Source organism: Marmota monax, unplaced genomic scaffold (genome assembly GCF_021218885.2).
Source record: "Marmota monax isolate L192 unplaced genomic scaffold, Marmota_monax_Labrador192_F-V1.1 WCK01_AAM20220418_F8-fsc00092, whole genome shotgun sequence".
Taxonomy (NCBI): Eukaryota; Metazoa; Chordata; class Mammalia; order Rodentia; family Sciuridae; genus Marmota; species Marmota monax.
The window spans coordinates 4818895-4841565 of NW_026692583.1; the positions used below are offsets into that span (position 1 = coordinate 4818895).

The 22671-nt window shown below is 50.6% G+C and overlaps 1 protein-coding gene across 1 annotated transcript in view; it reads left to right on the plus strand.

Annotated features, from left to right (window-relative positions):
- Positions 1-22671, plus strand: part of Ksr2 (kinase suppressor of ras 2) — a 357219-nt gene that overhangs the window by 79278 nt on the left and 255270 nt on the right. Inside the window, exons 2-3 of the mRNA XM_058579886.1 lie at positions 9492-9632; positions 12627-12777. Coding sequence (XP_058435869.1) covers positions 9492-9632; positions 12627-12777 — 292 coding nt within the window. The remainder of the gene's footprint in view (positions 1-9491; positions 9633-12626; positions 12778-22671) is intronic.

Sequence of the window (22671 nt, forward strand, 5' to 3'; positions counted from 1 at the left end):
CCCCAAACCCCAGGGAATTGAACCACCCAAGGGCACTTTAGCACTGAGCACATCCCTAACCCTTTATGTTTTTATTTTGAGACACAGTCTCACTAACCTCAAACTTGCGATCCTCCTGTCTCGGCCTCCCAAGTCACTGGGATGATAGATGTGGGCCACTGTGCCCACCTTAATGCATCTTTAAAAAAATTGTTTGCATGTTTTTCAAAACACAACATGGGCAACAATAGCCAGCCATCCTTTCCCCCACTGCACACACATAACTATTTCTGTAGGGAGGATTCCTAGAAGCCAGATTCCAGGAATTAAAAGTGCATGAGATGATAATATTGCTGTTGCCTGGCCCTCTGGGGACTTTCTCAGGTGACTCCCACATTCCCACTGACACTGGAGAGCAAAAGGGCTGGTATGCCTCTCCAGACCTAGTCTATAAAATATTGCAGCATTTCCCCACTATCAGCAGGTAATGCACGTACATTGCTATAGAGAAGGAAAATGGGAAAGTTTCCAGTATTGCTATAGAGAAGGAAACAGGAAAAAAGAAATAGAGCCAGGTGCGGTGGCCCACGCCTGTCATCCCAGCAGCTCGGGAGGCTGAGGCAGGAGGATTGCGAGTTCAAAGCCAGCCTCAGCAATGAGGAGGTGCTAAGCAACTCAGTGAGACCCTGTCTCTAAATAAAATACAAAGTAGGGCTGGGGATGTGGCTCAGTGGTCGAGTGCCCCTGAGTTCAATCCCAGGTACCTGCCCCCGCCCCAAAAAATCCCCGTAACCTCTCCACCAGAGAAAACTACTGCTGTATTGCTAACATTTTGTTCATACCTGTCCAGGCCTTTTCTGTGCACCTGCATACAAGGAGTTTTATAAACCATCTGCCACATTATTTTGATGTCATGTCATATGAATATGTCGTAATTGTTTACATCTTTGTGGAAGAGGCAGACTGTCCCTATTCTTTCTTGCTATTATCAACATGGAGTTAAAGGTTCATGAGTATCCTTAATTATTTTTTTTTAGAATAAAACCACAAGGCAGCCTTGTTCATTAGTTCTCTGATGTGAGTGGCAGAGCTGGGTTCCATGTGTACCTTGGAAAGGAAAAAGATGGAATTCATTTTGATAGATCAGTCCACCCAACATATCCACCGGATCATCGCTTCAGCGTGGTGATCACTACAAAAATATCAGCGAGTCCTTTGAGGTTTATTTTCCCCATGTCTTTGAAATGCGTATTTCATATTTACAGCGTGTCTCAATTTAGTGTTGTTCTACTCAAACAATGAAATTATACTTAACAGAAAAAAATGTTCACACTGCTCCAGTTTTTCAATTTTAATTTCAATGAATTCAAATGAAATAAAATGAAAAAGTCTGTCCCCTGTGGAACTAGCCACGCTGCAAGTGCTCCGTGAGCCACAGGTAAACCAGTGGGCGACCAGTGTGGACACTTGACCTAGAAATAAAATCGTTTCTCTCTCACTGGCTTCTCCAGGAGGGAGGTCCAGGGTCCAGGGCTTGGGAATCCACTGGCAAATCCAAGATTAAAAGCAACTGGCCCCAGAGATATTTGAGCCCCAGGATTGCAGGTGCATGCTCCCCAATACCCCCTGCCTCTGTGCAGGAACGGTTTAAGGCGGTAGATTGAATAAAGGTCTAGACTCATAAGCAATGGAGGAGGAAGCAGGCCACCGTACTTGTTTGAAACAGTTGTGATCAGGGAAAAAGGGAAAGATTTTTCCCCAGAGTGGCGACCCCTTTTAAACTGGTTGATTTTTTAATGCTATGGCCCTAGTCCTGCCCCCGCCCAGACTTGCTTGGAAAGGTGGGGGGGTCTCACCAAGTCCCTGAAGCTAGGGGTGCAGTATCCTTGCAGTCAGATGGTCCCATTGTGGGGGTCACCGATTCATTGTTTCTGGGTGTCTCTCTGTGGTCCATGTTATGGTTTGAATTATGATCTCCTCAAACTCCTGTGTTGAAGTCCTCATTCCCACTCAGAATGGGACCTTACTTGGAAATGGGGTCATTGCACATATAATTCATTGGAATGAGGTCATACTGGAATATGGTGGACCCCTAATGCAGTATAGCTGGTGTCTTTATAAAAAGGGGGGGACTGGGGCTGGGGATGTGACTCAAGCGGTAGCGCGCTCGCCTGGCATGCGTGCGGCCCGGGTTCGATCCTCAGCACCACATACAAACAAAGATGTTGTGTCCACCGATAATTAAAAAATAAATATTAAAAATTCTCTCTCTCTTTAAAAAAAAAAGAAAAAAGGCGGGGGGACTGGGGATGTAGCTCAGTGGTAGAGCCCATGCCTAGAACTTGCGGGGTCCTGGGTTCAAGTTCAATCCCTAGCACCATTAAAATAAACAAAGAAAAACAGGATACAGACCTGCACATGGAGAGACTGCTGTGTGAAGATTGGATTTACGGTGTCACAGGCCAAGAAATTGCCAGAAGCCAGGATTCAGGCCTGGGGCAGATCCCTCTCTAGGATCTCCAGAGGACCATTTCCTTCCAACATCTTGATTGACTCGGAGACTCCAGGATTGTGAGCAAGGCATTTTTAATGTTCAAGCCACCTAATCCGTGGTCTTTGTGAACAGTGACCTTTGCAAGCTAACGTGACCCACAACTCAACACTTTTGGGTACACCTCTATCCCTGTAAAGGTGCCAGTTTCTAAATTCTGCATGTGGTAAATGTTGTAAAGTTCACTGTGATCTTTAACAGAAAATTGCATAGGTGAATTGTGTTTAAAATAGATGGAGTCAGTCACCTTTTTCCATAGTGAAAATTTGAGTTTTAACATATTCATCTCTCTAAATAGACTTTTTAAAAAATCTTTATTTATTTATATATTTTTTTACTTGTTGATTTTAGCTATACATGACAGTAGGTGTATTTTGACATATTGTACTTACATGGGTGCAGCCCATTATGATTTTGAGCCCGTTCGTGTGGTTGAACATGATGTGGAGTTACACTGGTGTGTTCATATATGAACCTAGGAAAAGTTCTGTCTGCTTCACTCCACTGTCTTTCCTAATCCCATCTCCCCTTTATTCCCATTTGTCTAATCCAATGAACTTCTCTACTTTCCCTCCTTACCCTTCCTTGTTAGGGTTAGCATTCACATATCAGAGAGAACATTTGGCCTTTGGTTTTTTTGGGGTTGGCTTATTTCACTTAGCATGTTATTCTCCAGTTCCATTCATTTACTGGCAAATGCCATAGTTTCATTCTTTAAGGCTGAGTAATATTCATATATATATCACAGTTTCTTTATCTATTCACCTGTTGAGGGGCACCTAGGTTGGTTCCATAGTCTAGCTATTATGAGTTGAGCTGCTATAAACATTGATGTGGTTGTGTCACTGTAGTATGCCAATTTTAAGTCCTTTGAGTATAAGCTGAGGAGTGGGATAGCTGGGTCAAATGATGGTTCCAGACCAAGTTTTCTAAGGAATCTCCACACTGCTTTCCAGAGTGGTTGCACCAATTTGAAGTCCCACCAGCAACATTAGAGTGTACCCTTGGGCTGGGGATGTGGCTCAAGCGGTAACCTGCTCGCCTGGCATATGCGGGGTGCTGGGTTCGATCCTTAGCACCACATAAAAATAAAATAAAGATGTTGTGTCCACTGAAAACTAAATAAATAAATATTAAAAAATTCTCTCTTTCTCTTTTCTCTCTCTCTCTCTTTAAAAAAAAAAAAGATTGTACTTTTTCCCCCCATCCTAGAATTACCATTCTGACTGGAGTGAGATGGAATCTTGGTGTAGTTTTAATTTGCATTTCTCTAATTGCTAGAGGTGTTGAACGTTTCATGTATTTTTTGACCATTCATATTCAGTTCCTGTGCCCATTTATTGATTGGGTTATTATTATTATTATTATTATTTTTTGGTGTTAATGTTTTCAAGTTCTTTATATATGGAGATTCATGCTCTACCTGAGGTGCAGGTGGTAAAGATTTTCTCCCATTCTGTAGGCTCTCTCTTCATGTTCTTGATTGTTTCCTTTGCTGTGAAGAAGCATTTTAGTTTGATGCATCCCATTTATTGATTCTTGATTTTACTGTTTGTGCTTTAGGAGTCTCGTTGAGGACGTTGGTTCCTGAGCCGACATGACGGAGAGTTGGGCCTACTTTTTCTTCTAGTAGGCGCAGGGTCTCTGGTCTAATGCCTGGACCCTTGATCCACTTTGAGTTGAGTTTTGTGCAGGGTGAGAGACAGGGGTTTAATTTTATTTTGCTACACATGGATTTCCAGTTTTTCCCAGCACCATTTGTTGAAGAGGGTCTTTTCTCCATTGTATCTTTGTGGCACCTTTGTCTAGTATGAGATAACTGTATTTATGTTATGTGTCTTCTGGTCTGTTCCATTGATCTTCAGGTCTACTTTGGTGCCAATACCATGCTGTTTTTATTACTGTAGGTCTGTAGTATAGTTTAAGGTGTGGTATTGTGGTGTCTCCTGCTTCACTTTTCTTGCTAAGGATTGCTTTGGCTATTCTGGGTCTCTTAGTTTTCCAGATGAATTTCATGACTGCCTTTTCTATTTCTATGAAGAATGTCATTGGGATTTTAATGGGAAATGTCAGGAGGTAAACTTTTAAGGATTTTTAGCATTTAAAACATTTTGCAATAGCATCTTTATCAGTCCTGGGGATGGAACCCAGGGGGGCAAAACCACTGAGCCACATCCACAGTCTTCTGGGTGGAAATGGCATTTAGGAGCCACGTTCTGGGTCCTCGTTGTGCTAATTCATACTGTGGGAGTCAGTGGAGCGCTGGGCAGTTTGTGTGTGTGTGTGTGTGTGGTGTCTGCACCCACACCCAGGTTTGCATTCACATCTGTTTTCATATTTATGAGGATTGGTAACTGATATCTCTAATTCCAATCAGATGCCCCAAGGTCTGTGCTAGCCTCCCCCCCACCCCCACATGGGTATCCTTCTTCACAAACAGTGATAAAAATAACCCTCCCTGTATTTACTGATTTGCTCAGTCTTTGACTCATCTCCCAACTCTATGGGGCCACAGCCTCACTTGGACGCTGTCCCTCATGGGCCCTGACCGCTGAGCAGCTGCCTTCTCACCTTGCCCCTGCCCCCTGCCCTATGAACATTCCATTCACTTCTGTTTTATGAGCTGGGCCCTTGGTTTTCACCCCCTACCTCATCGAATATGTTTTTTTCTTTCATTTCTAGTACACTTCTGAGTTTTAACACCTCACTTGTGAGATTTTCTGATCCCAATTTAAGATGATTTTCTATCTTTTAAAAAATCTTTCTAGGAGTGCATTTTAGTTCTACATACTAGTGGGGTATCATATGGGTCATGTCATGTTCTTACAGAGCTTTGAAATAGTAGGTCACGGTTTTGTTCCACTTCTATTCTCCTGGGGAGCCTGTGGGCACGTTATCCCGTCTTCTGCTAACTCTGAATGGGATTTGATTGCTTGTACGTGTTAGCTACTGCTGTTTTACTACATCACCCTAAAACACAGTTGCTTAAAAGAAAATTATTTATTATCTTGCAGGTTATGTGGATCAGGATTTTAGGAGCAGCAGGGTTCCTGGCTCAGGGTTTGTCCTGGGCCACAGTTAAGATGTTGCCTGGTGCTGCTATTGACTAGGATTGGAGGATCCATTCTGAGAATAGTTCCCTCCCATGGCTCTTGGCTGGAGGCCTCAGTTCCTCATCATTGAGGTCTCCTCATAGCCCTTTGAGCATCCACATGACATGGCAGTTGGTTTCCCCCAGAGGGAGTGATCCTAGAGAGAATAAAAAGGAAAGCCGCAGTGCTTTTTATGACCTAACCTCCAAAGTTGTGTATGGTTACTTCTTCCATATTCTGTCACTGAGCCTAGTCTACACTTATGGAGAGATGGAATCATGCTCCATCTTTTGAAGAGAGTATTATCAAAGCATTTATGGGCATATTTGAAAACACTGTATCTTTTCTCCTTGCTCATTTTTATAAGAAATTAATTTTCTTGGTCTTTTAGAAGGAGGTGTATTTCAGGACAGTGTTTATAACCTCACAGATCTCCCTAATTCTAATAAATAGCAAGTACTGAGTGGGCCTAAAATATATATTCATGGGTGAGAGTCTGTCTAGAAGCTGGTTTTGACCAAAAGTCTCTAACCTGTGTCTGGTCATGATCTCTGACCCTCACCAGCCCTGACTGGTTTGCTCATCTTTGAGCCCCGTAAGCTCAGAGTCATTTTTGATTCTGTATCTGAATATTCAGACCTTAGTACATTCTTGCTCCATGGCAGGTGTATGAGGTCAGCTATTACTATCACAAAATACCTGAGATAATCAAATTAAAAAGAGGGAAGGTTTATTTGAGCTTACAGTTTTAGAGGTTTCATCCATGGTGCGTTGGCATGATTGCTTTGGTCCTGTGGTGAGGCAGCACAGCCTGGTGGGATGATGTGGTAGAGGTAGCTGCTCACCTCATGGTGCCAGGACTTGAAAGAGAGGAAGAGACCAGGGTCCCATATTTCCCTCCAAGGATGTGCCCCCTATGATCTAGTCCCTCCTATGAAGCCCCGCCTCTTAAAGACTCCACCCCCTTTTAGTAGCACCAGGCTGAGGACCATGCCTTTAACAAGTAGGCATTTGAGGGACATTTCAGGTCCACACGATGATAGCAAGAGGTCAGTAACAACTTGCTGAATCAGGCAGAGCTGACCCTCTTGCCAAGGATACATACATCGGTGTGGGAGGCTGAAGGATGGCCTCCAAAGATGTCATCTCCTGATCCCCGAGAGCTGTGGACGTGTGGCCTCATCTCAAGAGGGATCTTATAGAGTGACTGAGGCTCTCGAGCTGGGGCTCCCCTGGGTCATCAGTGGGTCCAGTGTCATCCTCAGGCTCCTTAGAAGAGTGAGGCAGGAGGGTTGAGTCCGTACTAGGAGAGGTGACAACAGCATCAAGAGTTGAGTGACAAGAGGAAAGGGCCAGGAGCCCAGGAATGGGGCCCCCTTTACAAGCTGAGAAAGCAGGGCATGGATTCTCTCCAGAAGCCTGGGAGGCACGGCCCTGCTGACACCTCGATTTTAGCTCAGTGAGGCTGATTTTGGACTTCTGACCCCCAGTAGTGCTGGATGACAGATATATGTTGTCTGAAGCCCCTAAGTTTGTGGCCATTGGTTACAGCAGCCGAGGAGACCAATACACCTGAATGTCAAGACTGTCTTAGGACAGGGGACCAGATGCCCTTCCACTCCCCCACGAGGCAGGAGGCTTAGTGACGGAAACCCAACAACAACAGCAACAAATTGGTGCCAATTAATTTGTCCCTGTAGAGCTCAGGGTCACTCTGGGCCCAGCTAATGGACGTGATCAGGGACACCTCTCCTGATTTCTTCTTGTGAGTGGGCATCACCCACCAGATCCTCAGCTGAATCACAGCCACACAGTGCCTCCTGCTGCAGGAGGTGGGTGGCCAGGCAGCCCTCTTTCACCACGCTTACCCGCTAGAGAGCGAAGGCTGCATCCTGGGTGCGCAGGAGAGCTCCTGGGATGGTTCTCAGTGGCTCAGCTGGGTCATTGTCACGCTCCATCCAGGCCTGGGACATATGCCCACCTGCAGCCTGGTGGTGGTGGGGACCACACTCCTCTGGGCCAGAGGGACTGAGAGGCCAAGAAGAGAGGTTCCCCCACAACAAATTGGGAACATTCTTTTCATGAAAAGGGAGAATGGAGACCAGTGTGGGGACACCCGCTACCGTCACCCCGTGCTGTGGATCTTGGGATCCTAGAGTTCCAGAACCATCTTCCTGATGAATGTTGCTTGCTTTGAAATGCCACAGGCTTCTGCATACCCAAGGGTTTTAATTTTGTCTCATTTAATTATCTTTATCAAATATGTTTAAAATCACACAGATAATATACTCTGAGCCATTATTAAAATAATGCAAAAACTATACATAAAGAAACACATGACCGTGGAGCGCGGTGGCGCACGCCTGTCATCCCAGCAGCTCGGGAGGCTGAGGCAGGAGGATCGTGAGTTCAAAGCCAGCCTCAGGAATGGCAAAGTACTAAGCAACTCAGGGAGAGCCTGCCTCAGGGGTCAAGTGCCCCTGGGTTCAATCCCTGGGACCCCCCCCCCCAAACTAGAAGAAACACGTGACCATTTTCTGCTCCCCCCATTATAAGAGTCTTCCCATCCTAATTCAGAAGCTTGGAGTTTATTCTTCCACATTTTTTTTCCTCTGCTTGGGCCCATGTGTATTGCCTTTCTCTTGTTCGTGTTGGTTTTTATAAAACTAGCCGTGAAAAGTTCTCCTTTGGCATGTCTGGGCACTCTGCCAGAGACGTGGGTTCAGGCCCAGCTCATTTTAAAAGCAGTTGTTAACTTGTGACTACTCGGGAATGACTTAGGAGGGCACACCCACAAAATTCTCCCATCTCTATTCCCACCCTCCCTCCCACTTCCTGGAGGAGCAGGAATCCTCCCAGAGACAGACGCTGCATGTACAAAGATACATTGTAGACACACTTTCCACGGATTTATTTTTATTTATCAGTGTACCTTGGAAACCTATTTTATAGCTGCATAGAGTTCTTTGGGGTGGTGGTAGCATCTGATGAGTTTCCTCCGGATGAATCCTCAGAGTGTCTGCGGCCTTTTGCCTTTGCAAGCAGAACTGTAAAAAACCAGTTTTTTTTTTTTTTTTTTTCACGGACACACCTATTTTGTGCAGGGTGGATGTCTGCAGAATGAGTTTCTAGAAGTGGGTGTGTGGGGTCAAAGGCCATGTGCCATTGAAATGGGAGTGGATACAGCTGAAAGGCCTCCAACCAAAGGCCATGCCAGTGCCCATCCCCCCCCACCCCCGCCCCCCCTCCCCCCCTCCGCCCCCCCCCCCCCCCCCCCCCCCCCGCCAAAAAAGGAGTCTTCCTCTTTGCCCATCATCCGGATGGGTGCTATCTTGGTACTTTGTGTGTTGCTATAATAAAATACCAGAGGCTGGATACTTTATAAAGAAAAGAAGTTTATTTGGCTCATGACTGTGGTGGCCAGAGGGTCCAAACAGCATCATGCTGGCTCCCTCATCACATGGCAAAGTGGAAAGGGAACCAGCCACGTGCAGAAGGGACCAAACATATGAGGTGGCCTAGCTTTGTAACAACCCACTCTTGAGAGAGCTAACTTGGTCCTCTGTAGACATGAATCCCTTCTGAAGGTGATGGTCTCACGACCTCATGACCTTGTACCAGGTCCCACCTCTTAAAGAGCCAGCACCTCTCAGCATCATGACACTGGGGACCAAACTTCTGGCCTATGGGACGTTGGGGCACACACTCAAACACTCTCTCCACTTGGTAGCAGGTGGAGAACTGGATCTCATGGGAGCTGGGCCGAAGTCCCTGAATTGTAGATTGACAGGTTTGGGTGGGGGAGTTGCCCCCTCTGCTCCTCCTACGGTGCCTCTGAGACCTGTCCTTGTCCTCCTGTGTCTCTGCAGAGCAAGCTGGTGAAGTACTTCAGCCGGCAGCTGTCCTGTAAGAAGAAGGTGGCTCTGCAGGAGCGCAGCGCGGAGCTGGACGGCTTCCCCCGGCTCCGGCACTGGTTCCGGATCGTGGACGTGCGCGAGGAAGTCCTGGAGGTGACGGGGGCAGCCCTGGGTCCCTGCCCCGACTGCCCAGAGCCACCCTTCTGCTGCTCCTTGGGTGGCAGAGCTTTAGCACCGTCCCTAGTAGGTAGTGGGCCCTCAATAAATGTGCACCGGAGGAAGGCGCCCGGTCTCTCCTGTCTGAGCAGGATGCCACTTACTACAGAGTCACTTCAGCCAAGTCCCATGACCTGGAGCCCAGCCCTGTCCCATGGAATTTGCTGCTGTGATGAGACAGTTTGCTCGGTGCTGTCTGAGGCCACGGCCACCAGCCACTGCGCCTACTGGGCCCTGAGTGGTGGTCAACGCATGTGACCGAGGAACTGAAGTTTTGCTGGGCTTCATCTTCGTGTGGCCAGGGGCCGCCATATGGGATAGCCTACTCATAGAGCATTTGTCTCCCCGTCTGTTAAATGGGGGTCACCATCGCCCCTTCTTAAGTATCTGGCATGATGAAGGGAGGTGACCTGGGTAGAGTATTCCGCTCACGGCCTGGCACCTGAATGCACCCAGTCAATTTTAGCTTTTGGTTATTGTTATTGAAAACTTTGGATATGGGGGTTTCCAATGGCAAAACCAAGCCAGCACTTGATGCTCTGTGTCCACCATCAAGGCTGGGCTTCCTTAAGCTCTCAAGAACAGAGAGGGTTCTTTACCTTCTGGGATCCCAGAGCCTGTTCTTTCCAGGGACGGGTCATTCCTAATAAACCAGCTCACGCCCCTGAATCTTCAGTGCCAGGATCATCCTAAGGGCTTTGCAGGAAGAATCTCATCTGTTGAGACTATTCAGACTCCTCTCAGTGACCTTTGGAGTAGGTATGGACATTGTCCCCATTGTACAGAGTGAGAAACTGAGGCTCAGAGGTGAGGTGAGGTGTCCAGCCAGCGAGTGGGCGGGGCTGGCAGGAGAATCAAGCTCAGACGGTTGCGGTATCTTAGTGGGGACCCACTATGCTTTCTGCTGTAGCCTCCCTGAGCTGAGCAGAAGAGGGCGTCCCCCTGCCATGGGCCCATCTCCAGGATCTCCTCACTTCCTGCTGGAGGGAGCTTTGTTTTAGACCTTGTCCCCATGTAGCACCCCGAATTCCTCACCCCTTCCCCACCCGGTCTTGCCCAATGACCCTCCAGCCAGATGGGCAGGCACTTTTTGTTTGTCTGATATAATTGGTGCTCCCTTGATCTCCGACCCCCTGGGTCCCTGAGGCTCACTCCAGCTCTGGTTTTGCTCCTGGCCATTTACCTAACTCATTTCCGCCTTGGCCCTGATCAGCCCAGTCCAGGGTCCCAGGCAGGGGCTGGGGGGGAGCTGAAGTTCGGCTCTCTGCCTGCAGTTCATGCGTGTGTCCACCAGAGGTCCCCTTCAGGTGCAAGATGGGCCTTAGGAGAAAGCATTGTAGTTAGATGACCCCAGTTCAACTCTTGAATCCACCTCTCACTCGCTGTGTGACCTTGGGCGAGTGGTCTAACTTCTCTGCGTTTTAGCAGCCCAGTCTGTAAATGGTGATTATAAGAGACCCATATTTGTGACATGAAAAGAAAATCCATGCAAAGTACCTCAAACGGTACTCTACCCTCCCAGCTGCTATTATTATTATCATCATGATCCTCATCAAACTCTCTTGGCCCAGGTTCCTTAAGACTTTCTTCCTGTTAAGTGTCAGAAAAAATATTTTATGCTTTTTCTTTTTTTTTTTTTGTGATTCTAAATTTCAGTGCATATTGAATATACATATATTTTTAACTCGTGGGGTTAAAGTGCACGAGTGAGCCCCGTGGTGGAGAGGAGGACTCTTTTTGTGTTGTGGGTCATCTTCTCTGCTGTGATCCATCCCGGGCCTGTAGACCCCGGGTCCTCCCCTGTGTTGAAGTCGGGCTTACCTGCAATGTGCCTCTATTTGAGAAAGCTTCCAAGTTATTGTTCTTTCTGTGTCCCCTAGTCCACCACAGTGGCCGGAAAGGCACGGCTTGGTCCTTGGCTTTTGCTCTGCAGGTTTTTTTTGGGGGGGTGGAGTAGGAGTGAGGGGTGGTGGTGGGGGCGGATCTTGCAATTCCCCAGTTTCATGTGAAAAATTTGTATTTTGCTGTAATACACAGGTGTGGCCACAAGAGGGCAGAAAGAGTCTTCAATATTGCCCTGGCATCCACAGACTTAAAAGATCTTATTTAAATAATAATGTGTAAAGCCATTGGCTACCATTAAATGCTATAAATGAAGGCACATGCACATGCACATACTCAGAGATGTGTAAATTGCAGAGGTTCGACAATTTTGAGATGTATTTGTACAGGTTTGGGGGGGGGGGGTTGCTGATTGCAGAGGGGACGCCTCCCATCACATTTCTGTGGCCAACCCATATGTTCAGAGGTTCCCCTTCCTGCACCCCACAATTCCTCAGCCTTACCACTGGGCCACGGGATGCAAAGCCCTGCTCCATGGTGCTCAAACACCAGCCCTGGGCTGTCCACGGACTTCTAGCCTCTTTTCTCCCCAAGACCCGTGGCTGGGGTGGAGAGGATGGTGAGAGTAGGGGGCAGCTCGGCGGGGGCTTGTTCTGAGTTCTCGTGGGATTTGGTGGAGTTCCTGCAGTCCAAGTCCAGCAGGAGGCACCGAGGGACATGGACAGAGAAACAAAATGGGGCCCTGCTTCATGAGAGTTCAGAAGACAGATAATCAATCAACCATTGCTCCTGTGCAATGCTGACGGTATATGAAGCATAGAGGGAGCTTACCCAGTGTGTGCACTTGGGATCCCATTTTATAGGTGATAAAAGTGAGGCCCAGAGAGGTTGAGGAACTTGTCTGAGGTTATCTCAGTAATGAGTGGCAAACCCGAGATTCAAACCCAGGCCCCTCTGACCCCGGATTCCCAGATCTCAGCGAAGCATTTGCACCAGGCACCCCTAGGGGGCAGCGTGGAGGCCCTGGGTGCGCTGCTGAGTCTCAAGGCGCTTGAGACCCAGCTGACGGTTGTCTGTCCTCGCCCCTAGGAAATCTCCCCGGGTCAGCTGAGCCTGGAGGACCTCCTGGAGATGACGGAGGAGCAGGTGTGTGAGACGGTGGAGAAGTATGGAGCCAACCGGGAGGAGTGCGCCCGCCTCAACGCCTCGCTCTCCTGCCTCAGGAACGTGCACACGTCAGGTGAGCGGCGCAGGGGGGTGCACACCGCGCAGGGGGGGTGTGGAGCGGCTCCCAGGGCGGCTGCTCCATCCCTCTCTCCAGATCCCTGCGCAGGCCGCGACCAGAAGGTCCACCCTGGAGCCAGCAGAGATGCGCCTGCGATTTGGAGGCTGGGAGAAGTGGACCAGCGGTTCTTGAGTTTGAACTTGAGCCTGCTGGGGTTATAAGGCGTCTGGTTCTGGAAATACCTACTAGGCATAGGAGACCAGGGTCTTTTTATCTTGGATATTCTTAAGTGCCACTTGGATATTCTTAAGTGCCACTGTATTTTGGGTCATTGTCTAGCTGCTGCTGCTGCTTCTTTTTTTTAAAAAATATGTGTATTTTTTTAGTTGTTGATGGACCTTTATTTTATTCATTTATTTTTATGTGCTGCTGAGAATTGAACCCAGAGCCTCAGACATGCTAGGCAAGTGCTATCCCACTGAGCCACCATCCCAGCCCTGTCTAGCTTCTTATTTTCTTACATATATGCCGTGTGTTCATTGTAACATAAACCAGAATGTAACACCTGGGGTCCCATCCTGTAGGGACCTGACATCATTTTGGTGTGATTTTTTTGGTATAATTCTTCCTAACAAATGGATATGTGTATATACTTTCTCTAAACATTAGGATTGAGATTATTTATACATAGTATTTTGAAATTATATATATGTATATATATGTGTATGTGTGTGTATATATATATATATATATATATATATATATATATATATATTTCTTTTAACCTATAAGATAACTTCTGTGACTTGTCTTAGCAGTTTAGGGTCCAAATACATGGTCATCTCTCCTGGATCTTTCCAGTTAATTGGCCGGACACCTGTTTGTCTTTATTAACATAACATCAATTATCAGTCTCTTATTGTTTTCTCTCCTATCTGGGGCTCTTTAGTTCCCAGGGGTCAGGTCTGCAAATACCAGACAGAGAAAAGGATTATTGGCCTCCAGTGCTGTCGTTCTGGTTCTCACCACAAGGTGTCACTGTTGAACACCAGTCCTGCTGCATCTGATGGCCACTTGGTCACAGACGCTCTTGTGGGATTCAACATGCAACCTGCCGGTGTTTATTGAGGGACTCTTATGTACCGGAAATGGGGCGGGATCCAGAACTGAACCAAACAGAGCAAAAGGAAACAGGTCCTGGGCCCAGATGCCCTGCACACGCCCTTTAGCTGTCTGTCTTGCCAGCAGGTCCTGATCCAGGCTATGGTGAGCATCCAACCCATCGGTTGAGAGCTGTGCTGTGGGATGGAGGATGCTAGTCAGCAGCATCCCTGATCTCTTCCCAGCACATACCAGTAATGTCCCCCTTGGACTCCCGTCATGACAAGTAGCAATGTCTCCAGCTCTTTCCAGATGTCCCCTGGAAGGCAGAGGTCCCCCCCGCCGACTCTCCATCTGGTCCTGTTGTTAGGTACCTCTGGCCCCATGCTGTTGACCATCAGCATGGTGAAGAGGCACCTTTCCGTGCATAGTGACCTGCTCCAAGGTGACTCCCGCCTCCACCTGTGGCGAGAAGCCGAGAAGCCTCAGGTAGTTCCCTCTCTTCTAAGAAACCGCAGGGACCTTCAATGTTACATCACAGTCATCCTCCTTTGTCCATAAATGCATTTCCTCCCACTTTGCCTGAACACTAGCACCCCGAATTCGACCAGGAAGTGTCTTGGGAAATGTAGGTCGCATGCACATTTTCCCTATCCTAAGCGGCGCCATCTGCAGCATAGCTCTGGCTGGTTTTTGGAGAGTGAGTTCAGAGGAGTGAGGTCTTGCAGCAAAGATGTATGTATTTTAAGCTTCTGGCTACGGTTGCCATCTTGCTTTCCAGAACATTCGTGCTTCTGGATGCGAGTCCCTCTTCCCTGCCCCCCGCCTCCCGGAACGCACGACCGCGAGCATCGAAGGTTATTAGCTTCTTCGTTGCTTTTTCCGAGTTTGAGATTCTCACCAGAGTCATGCTGTGGAGTTTGGCAAAGTCCCTCAAAGCAGAGCTGGGCTCCCGTTCTGCCAGAGACAGGCTTTTGCCAGCTCTCGGAGGAAAGAACACTCATCTTCAGTGACATCTAGGCAGGATGAGACCTTGGGACGCCCTCTCGTCAACTTCTTTGCACCCTTTTTGGATCAAGCTGTGCAGCCAAAAAAAAAAAATATATATATATATATATATATGTGTGTGTGTGTGTAAAGATCTATATTCCAGCCCCATCCTCCACATGTATGTACCTGTACTCCGCTGGGTGTGTTTCCAGATGCAATGCCTGCCCTGACTTGCATATAGGATGTTTTAGATTCTTTCCTTTCATTGCATATCCTTTGTCAAATTTTATTGCCTATCCTTTGCCATGAGCTGCCACTCTGATTTCACATGGTTTGAAGAGACACTGATCTAACTGATCCTGCTGCCTCCGCCTCGGCCCCCTCCTGCCCCTCTGAGGCAGTGAAGGGTCAGTGTGCCAAGCCCTGCTTAGAGGCCAGCCTCGGAGCCAGGACCTGGGTCCTCAAAAGCACTGACCCTGTTCTCCCCAATTCTTGTGGCACTTAGGGCTGAGGCCAGCCTCACTCAGATTGGATGGGAAAGGACTGTCCCTGGGCTCTGAGTCTCCTTGCCGTCAAATGTCACCTCTGCTCTTGCTCTCGGTAGCGGTGCCACTTAGGCACGTTTTGATTTCGACCTTTTTGAGGAGTGGCTTTGTTCTTCAGGGCTCCGTCTGTCAGCTGCCGGAGGGCGGCTCCTTTACCTGTTTGCTGCCGGCACTTTTGCTCTCAGGGTGAGAGGTCCGTGTCTAGCGTACAGGGGGTGCTCAGTAAATATTTTGGTCCTTATCCTCATCTGTGTCCTGCTCATCCTCAGGCCCAGCCCCAGATCCCCCTCAGGGCCCTTCCTGGACCTTCACACGAGGGGACCATTATGCCCCAGGCTACATACATCCAGGGACCCACAAGGTCTGCACCACTGAGCCCCTGGTCACCTCTGCAGCCTCAGCCCCTGCTGGCCTCAGCCTGTGTATATCATTCCATACCTGTGGCTGTTTCCTTGTCTAGTTCCTCACCTGCCTGTGACCTGCCTTCCAACACCCCTGTTGTCCCCTCCCCTCGGGGACACAAGTGCACCCCCTGTTGCACCCCCCTCACTCACCTTACCTCTCCCACCTGGAGTTTCAAGTGCCAGACAGCAGCAGGATGCCCTTGCTATGAGTCTCCACCAGAGGGCAGCAGCGGGCCACCCTGGAAGGATCCATCTCTTCTTCCCTCCCTTATTATACTCAGTTCCTTGAAGCTTCCAACCTTCTCAGGAACTGGACGGTTCCATCCGTTTCCTGTCCTCTGCCCTAACTAAAAATGTTGTCTTAAACTAGGATCTTTCCCACCAGCTTATGACCTGAGGGTCATGTGCTACTACTCTTGAATGCCTGCTGTCCACCCGGAGCTGGGGCGATGGGGTCAGAGGTCTTAAACTCTGGCACGTGGGGGTGCATCCCGGCGCTCTGTGCATGTCTGTTAAGTGACCGAAGGGTCACTTAAGGGAGGCCAGATTGCCTGCACTGGGCCAAGTGTGGGTAGTCAGTCTGTCTGTCCGTCTCTCTCTCTCTCTCTCTCTCTCTCCTGTTAGAGACTAGAGATGTCAGTAATCTTGAGTTTGTCCTTGGGTTCTGGGGAACCTTATTTCCCAGTGCCAAGGAGCCCCAAAGGTAAGGAGTCTTACCTTTTTGTTCCTTCTCCTGGTTTGTTAGACCAGCCTTGCCAAAATGACACCAAAGAATAGTCACTTGGCAAGCTCAGGGGACCCGTCAGGGCATCCGATCCTTTCCTCATCACGCCCTGGTGTCCTGAAACCAGAAAGGTCCATAACTCAGTGTGCAGAAGGCTTCTCATGAGGCACATGCTAAGCTCTGCACATGCGTGTACAGATGTGTTCCTAGGGTGCTTGTGTCCCCGAGGGGAGGGGACAACTGGTAGATGATTACCAGGATCTGTCTACACCTGAGGCAGTGTGTTCGAATGAGCAGGTGAAGGGGTCCACCGTTGCTTTCTGGGCAGGGGGGGGGGCAATTGCCACCTTGAACAGGGTCGGAACCAAGACCACCCGCTTCACTGCTTTCTCCTTTTATTTTTGTTTTTTTAATTTTTTTTGATTCTGGGGATTGAACTCAGGGGCACTCGACCACTGAGCCCCATTCCCAGCTCTATTTTGTGTTTTATTTAGAGACAGGGTCTCACTGAGTTGTTTAGGGCCTCACTAAGTTGCTGAGGCTGGCTTTGAACTCGTGATCCTCCTGCCTCAGCCTCCCGAGCCACTGGGACGACAGGCACAGGCCACCGTGCCCAGCTGCTTTCTCCTTCCTGGTCCTTCGTCATCTGCTAACAGCTCAGAACTTGGGGTCTGACAAACTTGGGTTCAGATTCTGGCTCTGCTGCCTATTAGCTGTGTGATTTGGCCATTTCACAATTCTATGACGGTGCTTAGTCTCCTAAGCAGTGGGCCGGGGGTGACGATCTCTTCTGCGTCTTTGATTGCATGAGAGGGTGCAGGAAAATCAAAGGGTCTTGGCTGAATTAGTACATGATAGTTCTTATTGTTATTCTCATGATTGTGACCATCACCACCACCAGCACCACCACCCCCACCACCATCATCATCACCACCATCACCACTATTACTATGATCATCACCACCATCACCATGACCTCCATATTCCTATAACCACCATTCACCATCATCACCACCATCACCGCCATTATCATCATTATCAACATCAACATCATCACCATCACCACTATCATGATCACCACTATCATCATGACCACCACAATCCCTAACCACCATTCACCATATCACCATCACCATCACCACCATCTTCACCATTATCAACATCACCAGCATCAACAGTACCATTGTTCACCATCACCATTATCACCATTGTGACCATGACCATCACCACACCATCACCGTGATCACTACCATTACCATGACCAGCACACTCCTACAATCACCATTCACCATCATCACCACCATCACCATCAGCGCCCTCACCATCCTCACTAGCATCACCATCACCAGCATCACCATCTTCACCATCATCAACATCACCAACACCACTATCACTATGACCACCACAATTCTCCAACCACCATTCACCATATCACCGTAATCACCACCACCACAGTCACCACCACCGTCACCATCACCACCATCTTGACCATGACCATGACCATGATCAACACCATTATCAACATCACCATCATTGCTATCATCACAACCATCCTCACCACCATCACCATGACCACCACATCTTACAGCCATCACTCATCATCTCACTATCATCCTTACCACTTACCGTCACCGTCATTCCATCATCACACCATTACCCAACTGTCATCGTTGTCACAGGGTCCTCTAGCCTTTCCCTACTCATTTCCTCCCATCCTCTTCTCTCTTGTTCTCCAAGAGTTCTTCTGGATCAATCCGTTCAGGCTGCTCCTAACAAAGGACCTTAAACTGGTGCTTGGACATCCGAGGTCAAGGTGCGGGCAGATTTGGTGTCTGGTGACCCCCCTCCTCGTAGCTGGCACCTCCTATCCGTCGTTAGGTAGGGGGGGACAGTGGCTCTCTGGGGCCTCTTTGGTAAGGGCATTTAATTCCCTCCTGACCTAGTCCCCTCCCAAGGGCCCCACCCCCCAGCACAGTCACCTTGGGCCCGTTTTCCACTGAGATCCTGGGGAGACAGCACCCTCTGGACATGGCAGGGACTACGCTTTGGCCTCCTCACCCGGCTCTTGGCGATTTCTTCCCCTTTCCCCTCTGTCCGGCCAGACTGTCCCCCGGAGGTGGCCATTCAACCCCTCAATCCATCAGGAAGGAGCCCCAGGCAACTTTTCTAGGACCCCTGCCCCACTTTCCCCTGTGGCCCCTGCAGAGCCCAGATCCTAGGGGGACATCGATCTGGCTGCCACAAGAGCATGCTCTGGCCATGAATGGACACCCGGGGTCTGAGCCCGGCAGGGCCCTCGCTGGGCCTTCCTCTCCCAGCTCCCGCCGGCTTCTCAGAGCACAGTGACCGGGGGTGGCTCAGCTGTGAGGCGCTGCTGCTGGTGGCTTCTCCCTCATTTCCCTGCACTCGTCTTTTTGGCCTGATGATTTGTGGTAATTTACGTCTTCAGCGTCCCAAGGACAAACCCACAGTGGAGCTCACGGCCGCTCTTGCCTGCCCTCCCCGCCACCGTCCATCTGTGTGTCCGGCACTTAGCGGGGCTCAGGGGAGGGACTTTCAGGGCTGAGCTGAGACCGGGAGGAAGAGACGGTCTCCCAGGGATGGGGGTGAGGGGTCAGGCAAGTGGTGCATGTGGCAGGAGAGAGAGGGGTGGCCCTAGACACACAGAGACCAGAGTCGCGACATGATGGGGACCGCAGAGGAAGTCTGAGTCAGAGAGGTGGGCAGGGCCAGCTCCCACCGTGGGCCAGGCGTGGAGCCGACACTACAGGATCCCACATGTGTGTCGCCTCCATTGCTGTGACAAAGTACCTGACAAAAACCACTTGAAGGAGGAAAGATCCATTTTGGCTTGTGGCTCAGAGGTGGCAGCCCAGGGTTGGCTGGCTCCGTTGCTGTGGGCCTGTGTGAATGGTGCCAGGAGGGGGGAGGGAGGGAGGGGACAAGGGGCCAGGGACAAGAGACACCCTTCCCCAGCATGCTTCAGGTGACATGAATCCATGATGAGGCCAGAGCCCTCCTGATCTAGTTACTCCCCAATCCCTGCACTGGGGACCAACCGTTCAACACTGGAGCCTTTGGGGAACATTCCAGAAACAAACCCTAGCAGATTCCTCTACCCCTGTGGCCAGGGTAGAAGGGTGGCCCTGGGCAGGGAGAGGCCAGAGGCCAGGGTGCGCCCCGCAGCCTCCCCAGGGCTCGGCTGCTGCCCCTGAGCCCCCAGGAGGGAACTGGGAGCCAGGACGGAGACAGGAGGCAGAGTGGCCCCAAAATAGGACGCCTTCCCTGCTGCCTGGCTTCTTCCCAGTTTGGGCTTTGAATGAAGCCCCCCAGAGCCGCCTTCCGCCTTCCGTGACAAAGTCTTCCTTTGACTGGAACAAAGACTAGGAGCGGTCCTGATTGCCCTATTGTTCCCGTCCTTCTAACTTGGGGACGCTGGGCGGGGGCGGGGAGGAGCCGCCCCTCCCAAACCCACTCGGGGCCTGTGTGTTCTGGGGCCTGTGTGCTCTGGGGCCTGTGTGCTCTGGGGCCTGTGTGTTCTGGGGCCTGTGTGTTCTGGGGCCTGTGTGTTCTGGCGTGACGTCTGTCCTTGCCCCGCTTCACCTCGGCCTGTCCCATCCGGTGGCTTCTGGAGCGTCCCCTGCGCCATGTTAGGACTTTTGCTTGCCAATGAGTGACAGAAACACGTCACCTAAGGGGCTTGGGGGCCAAGGGCTCCTCATCCACCTTCTAAACAAACCTTGGCTGGTTTGGTGGCCCTCGGGGACTGGGGACTCAGTGATGGGGAACTGCTCCCACTGACCTGTGTTCTAGCCCTCAGCTGTCCAGCAGGGCAGCGGCTGTGTCCATGGGGCGAGTTCAACTTAACGTCCATTAAAATCGAATAAAATGAAAAATCCCCTTCTGCATTCACAGAGGCCACTTCTCGAGCAACACAGCACCCAGGCCCCGCCCCCCACCCCGTATCGCCGCCGCGGTGGGCGCAGCACAGTTCTAGAACATTCCTGTCATCCCAGAGAGTTCTCCTGGGCAGTCAGCTCTTCCGTGGGTGGGGAGAAATCATAGATAAGAAAAATACCAAAGGGCAGTGAGTCTTATGCGGAGAATGAAAGGGACTCCCCATGAGGGTGGCCGGAGTGGTCAGTGAGGGTTCAACCAGAGAACGCTAGGGCCGGCAGGATAAATACATATGTCAAGAAATTCATTGCACGGCTCTGGCTCCCACCAGGGGGGTGGGCTGGGGGACAACTGGGTAGATCCGAATCCGGGGTGGGCTGTCGGGCCCGGCTGGAATTCTAGGGCCTGAGTTGAAGTTGCCATCCTTGAGTGACACTCCCATGTCTTCAGGAAAGCCTCAGTCCTTCCATGGGTCACTGGGGATGGTCACCCCTACTAAAAGTCAGCAGATTATGGACCTAACCACACCTACACAACACCTCTGCAGGGAGTGCCTGGTGAGTCCTTGACAGAAACCAGGGACTGTAGCTTAGCCAAGTTGATACCCAAACCTGGGGAGGTGACATTGAAGCTGAGACTTGAGTGTCCAGACCAGAGAGGATCAGGAGGAACAGCAGCCAGAGCAGAGAACTAGGCCGTGAAGGCCTCTGGAGCACTTTTAAGAAGCACAGTAGACCTGAGGTTGGTCGAGTCATGGTGCACATTCTGGTGACCCATGACTGTGTGACAAGCCACTCCAAACTTAGTGGCTTCAACAACTGCTTTGGTATCTCACATGATTCCCCAGGACGGCTGGGCTCAGCTGGGTACCTCCTGTGTTCCTTGGGTGGTTGGCTTGGGCTGCAGTCGCCCGGAGCCTGAGTGACCTGGAGCATCCAAGATGGTGTGCCACATGGAGCCTGAGTGACCTGGAGCATCCAAGATGGCGCCCCACGTGGAGCCTGAGTGACCTGGAGCATCCAAGATGGTGTGCCACAGGGAGCCTGAGTGAGCTGGAGCATCCAAGATGGCGCCCCACGTGGAGCCTGAGTGAGCTGGAGCATCCAAGATGGCGCCCCACGTGGAGCCTGAGTGAGCTGGAGCATCCAAGATGGTGCCCCACGTGGAGCCTGGAACATCTAAGATGGCGCCCCACATGGAGCCTGAGTGAGCTGGAGCATCCAAGATGGCGCCCCACGTGGAGCCTGGAACATCTAAGATGGCACCCCACATGGAGCCTGAGTGAGCTGGAGCATCCAAGATGGCGCCCCACGTGGAGCCTGAGTGAGCTGGAGCATCCAAGATGGCGCCCCACGTGGAGCCTGGAACATCTAAGATGGCACCCCACATGGAGCCTGAGTGAGCTGGAGCATCCAAGATGGCGCCCCACATGGATGGCAGAGGACTCCAGGGCTGTCTACTGGGGCAACCCACGTTGCCTTTCTGTGTGGCTCATGATTACAGTGTGAGCTGGCACTGCCCACCCAAGCAGGTGCTGGCCCACTTCCGCTGCCAACTGTATCAGCGAGGAGTCCATCTGGGGAACAGGACCCTGTGGGGAAGTTCTTCAGGAGACCTTGGGTCATGGTAGGAGGAGCTGGAGAAGTTCAGGGTCCCGTGGGGAAGTTTCAGATTCCCAGACGGGTCTCCAGCCCTCCCTGGTGTGGGTGGAGGAGCCAGCCTGGGTGTCAGGGACGTTGTGGGAGGAGGACCGTGAAGAGGGGCTGTGGTCAGGTCCCCGTCAGTCATCAAGGGGCCAGTGTCAGGCAGGGGAGCTGGCCCTAAACAGAGGACGAGGGAGGGAAAGCAGGGTCAGGACCTCGGCATCTAGTCTATTGCCCCAAACCCAAGCGGCCTCCCGAGAAAACCGGCTGCAATGGCTGCTGCTTCTTGTTCCCACCCCCCAACCCGGTCTTACCGACTTTGCATCTTTGGCCTCCGCGTTCCTTCCCTGGTAAGTGGAGATGCTCACAGAGTCGTCCTCACGGGGACGTTCTTTGCCAGGAAGGGAAGGTGAGTCGACCCTTTGGCTCCCTGTCTGACCAGCTGTTTGCTCACTGCGTTCCAGGCTCTGTCCCCTCGTTCCTTTAAGCCCAGCCTCTCTCTCCCCGACCTCCCCAAGCTGAGTCCGAGCAGAGGCTCTTCCCCTGAAGCTGCCGGCGGCTCCCGGCCTTGGTGGGGAGCACCTGAGGCAGGTCCGGCTGCCCTC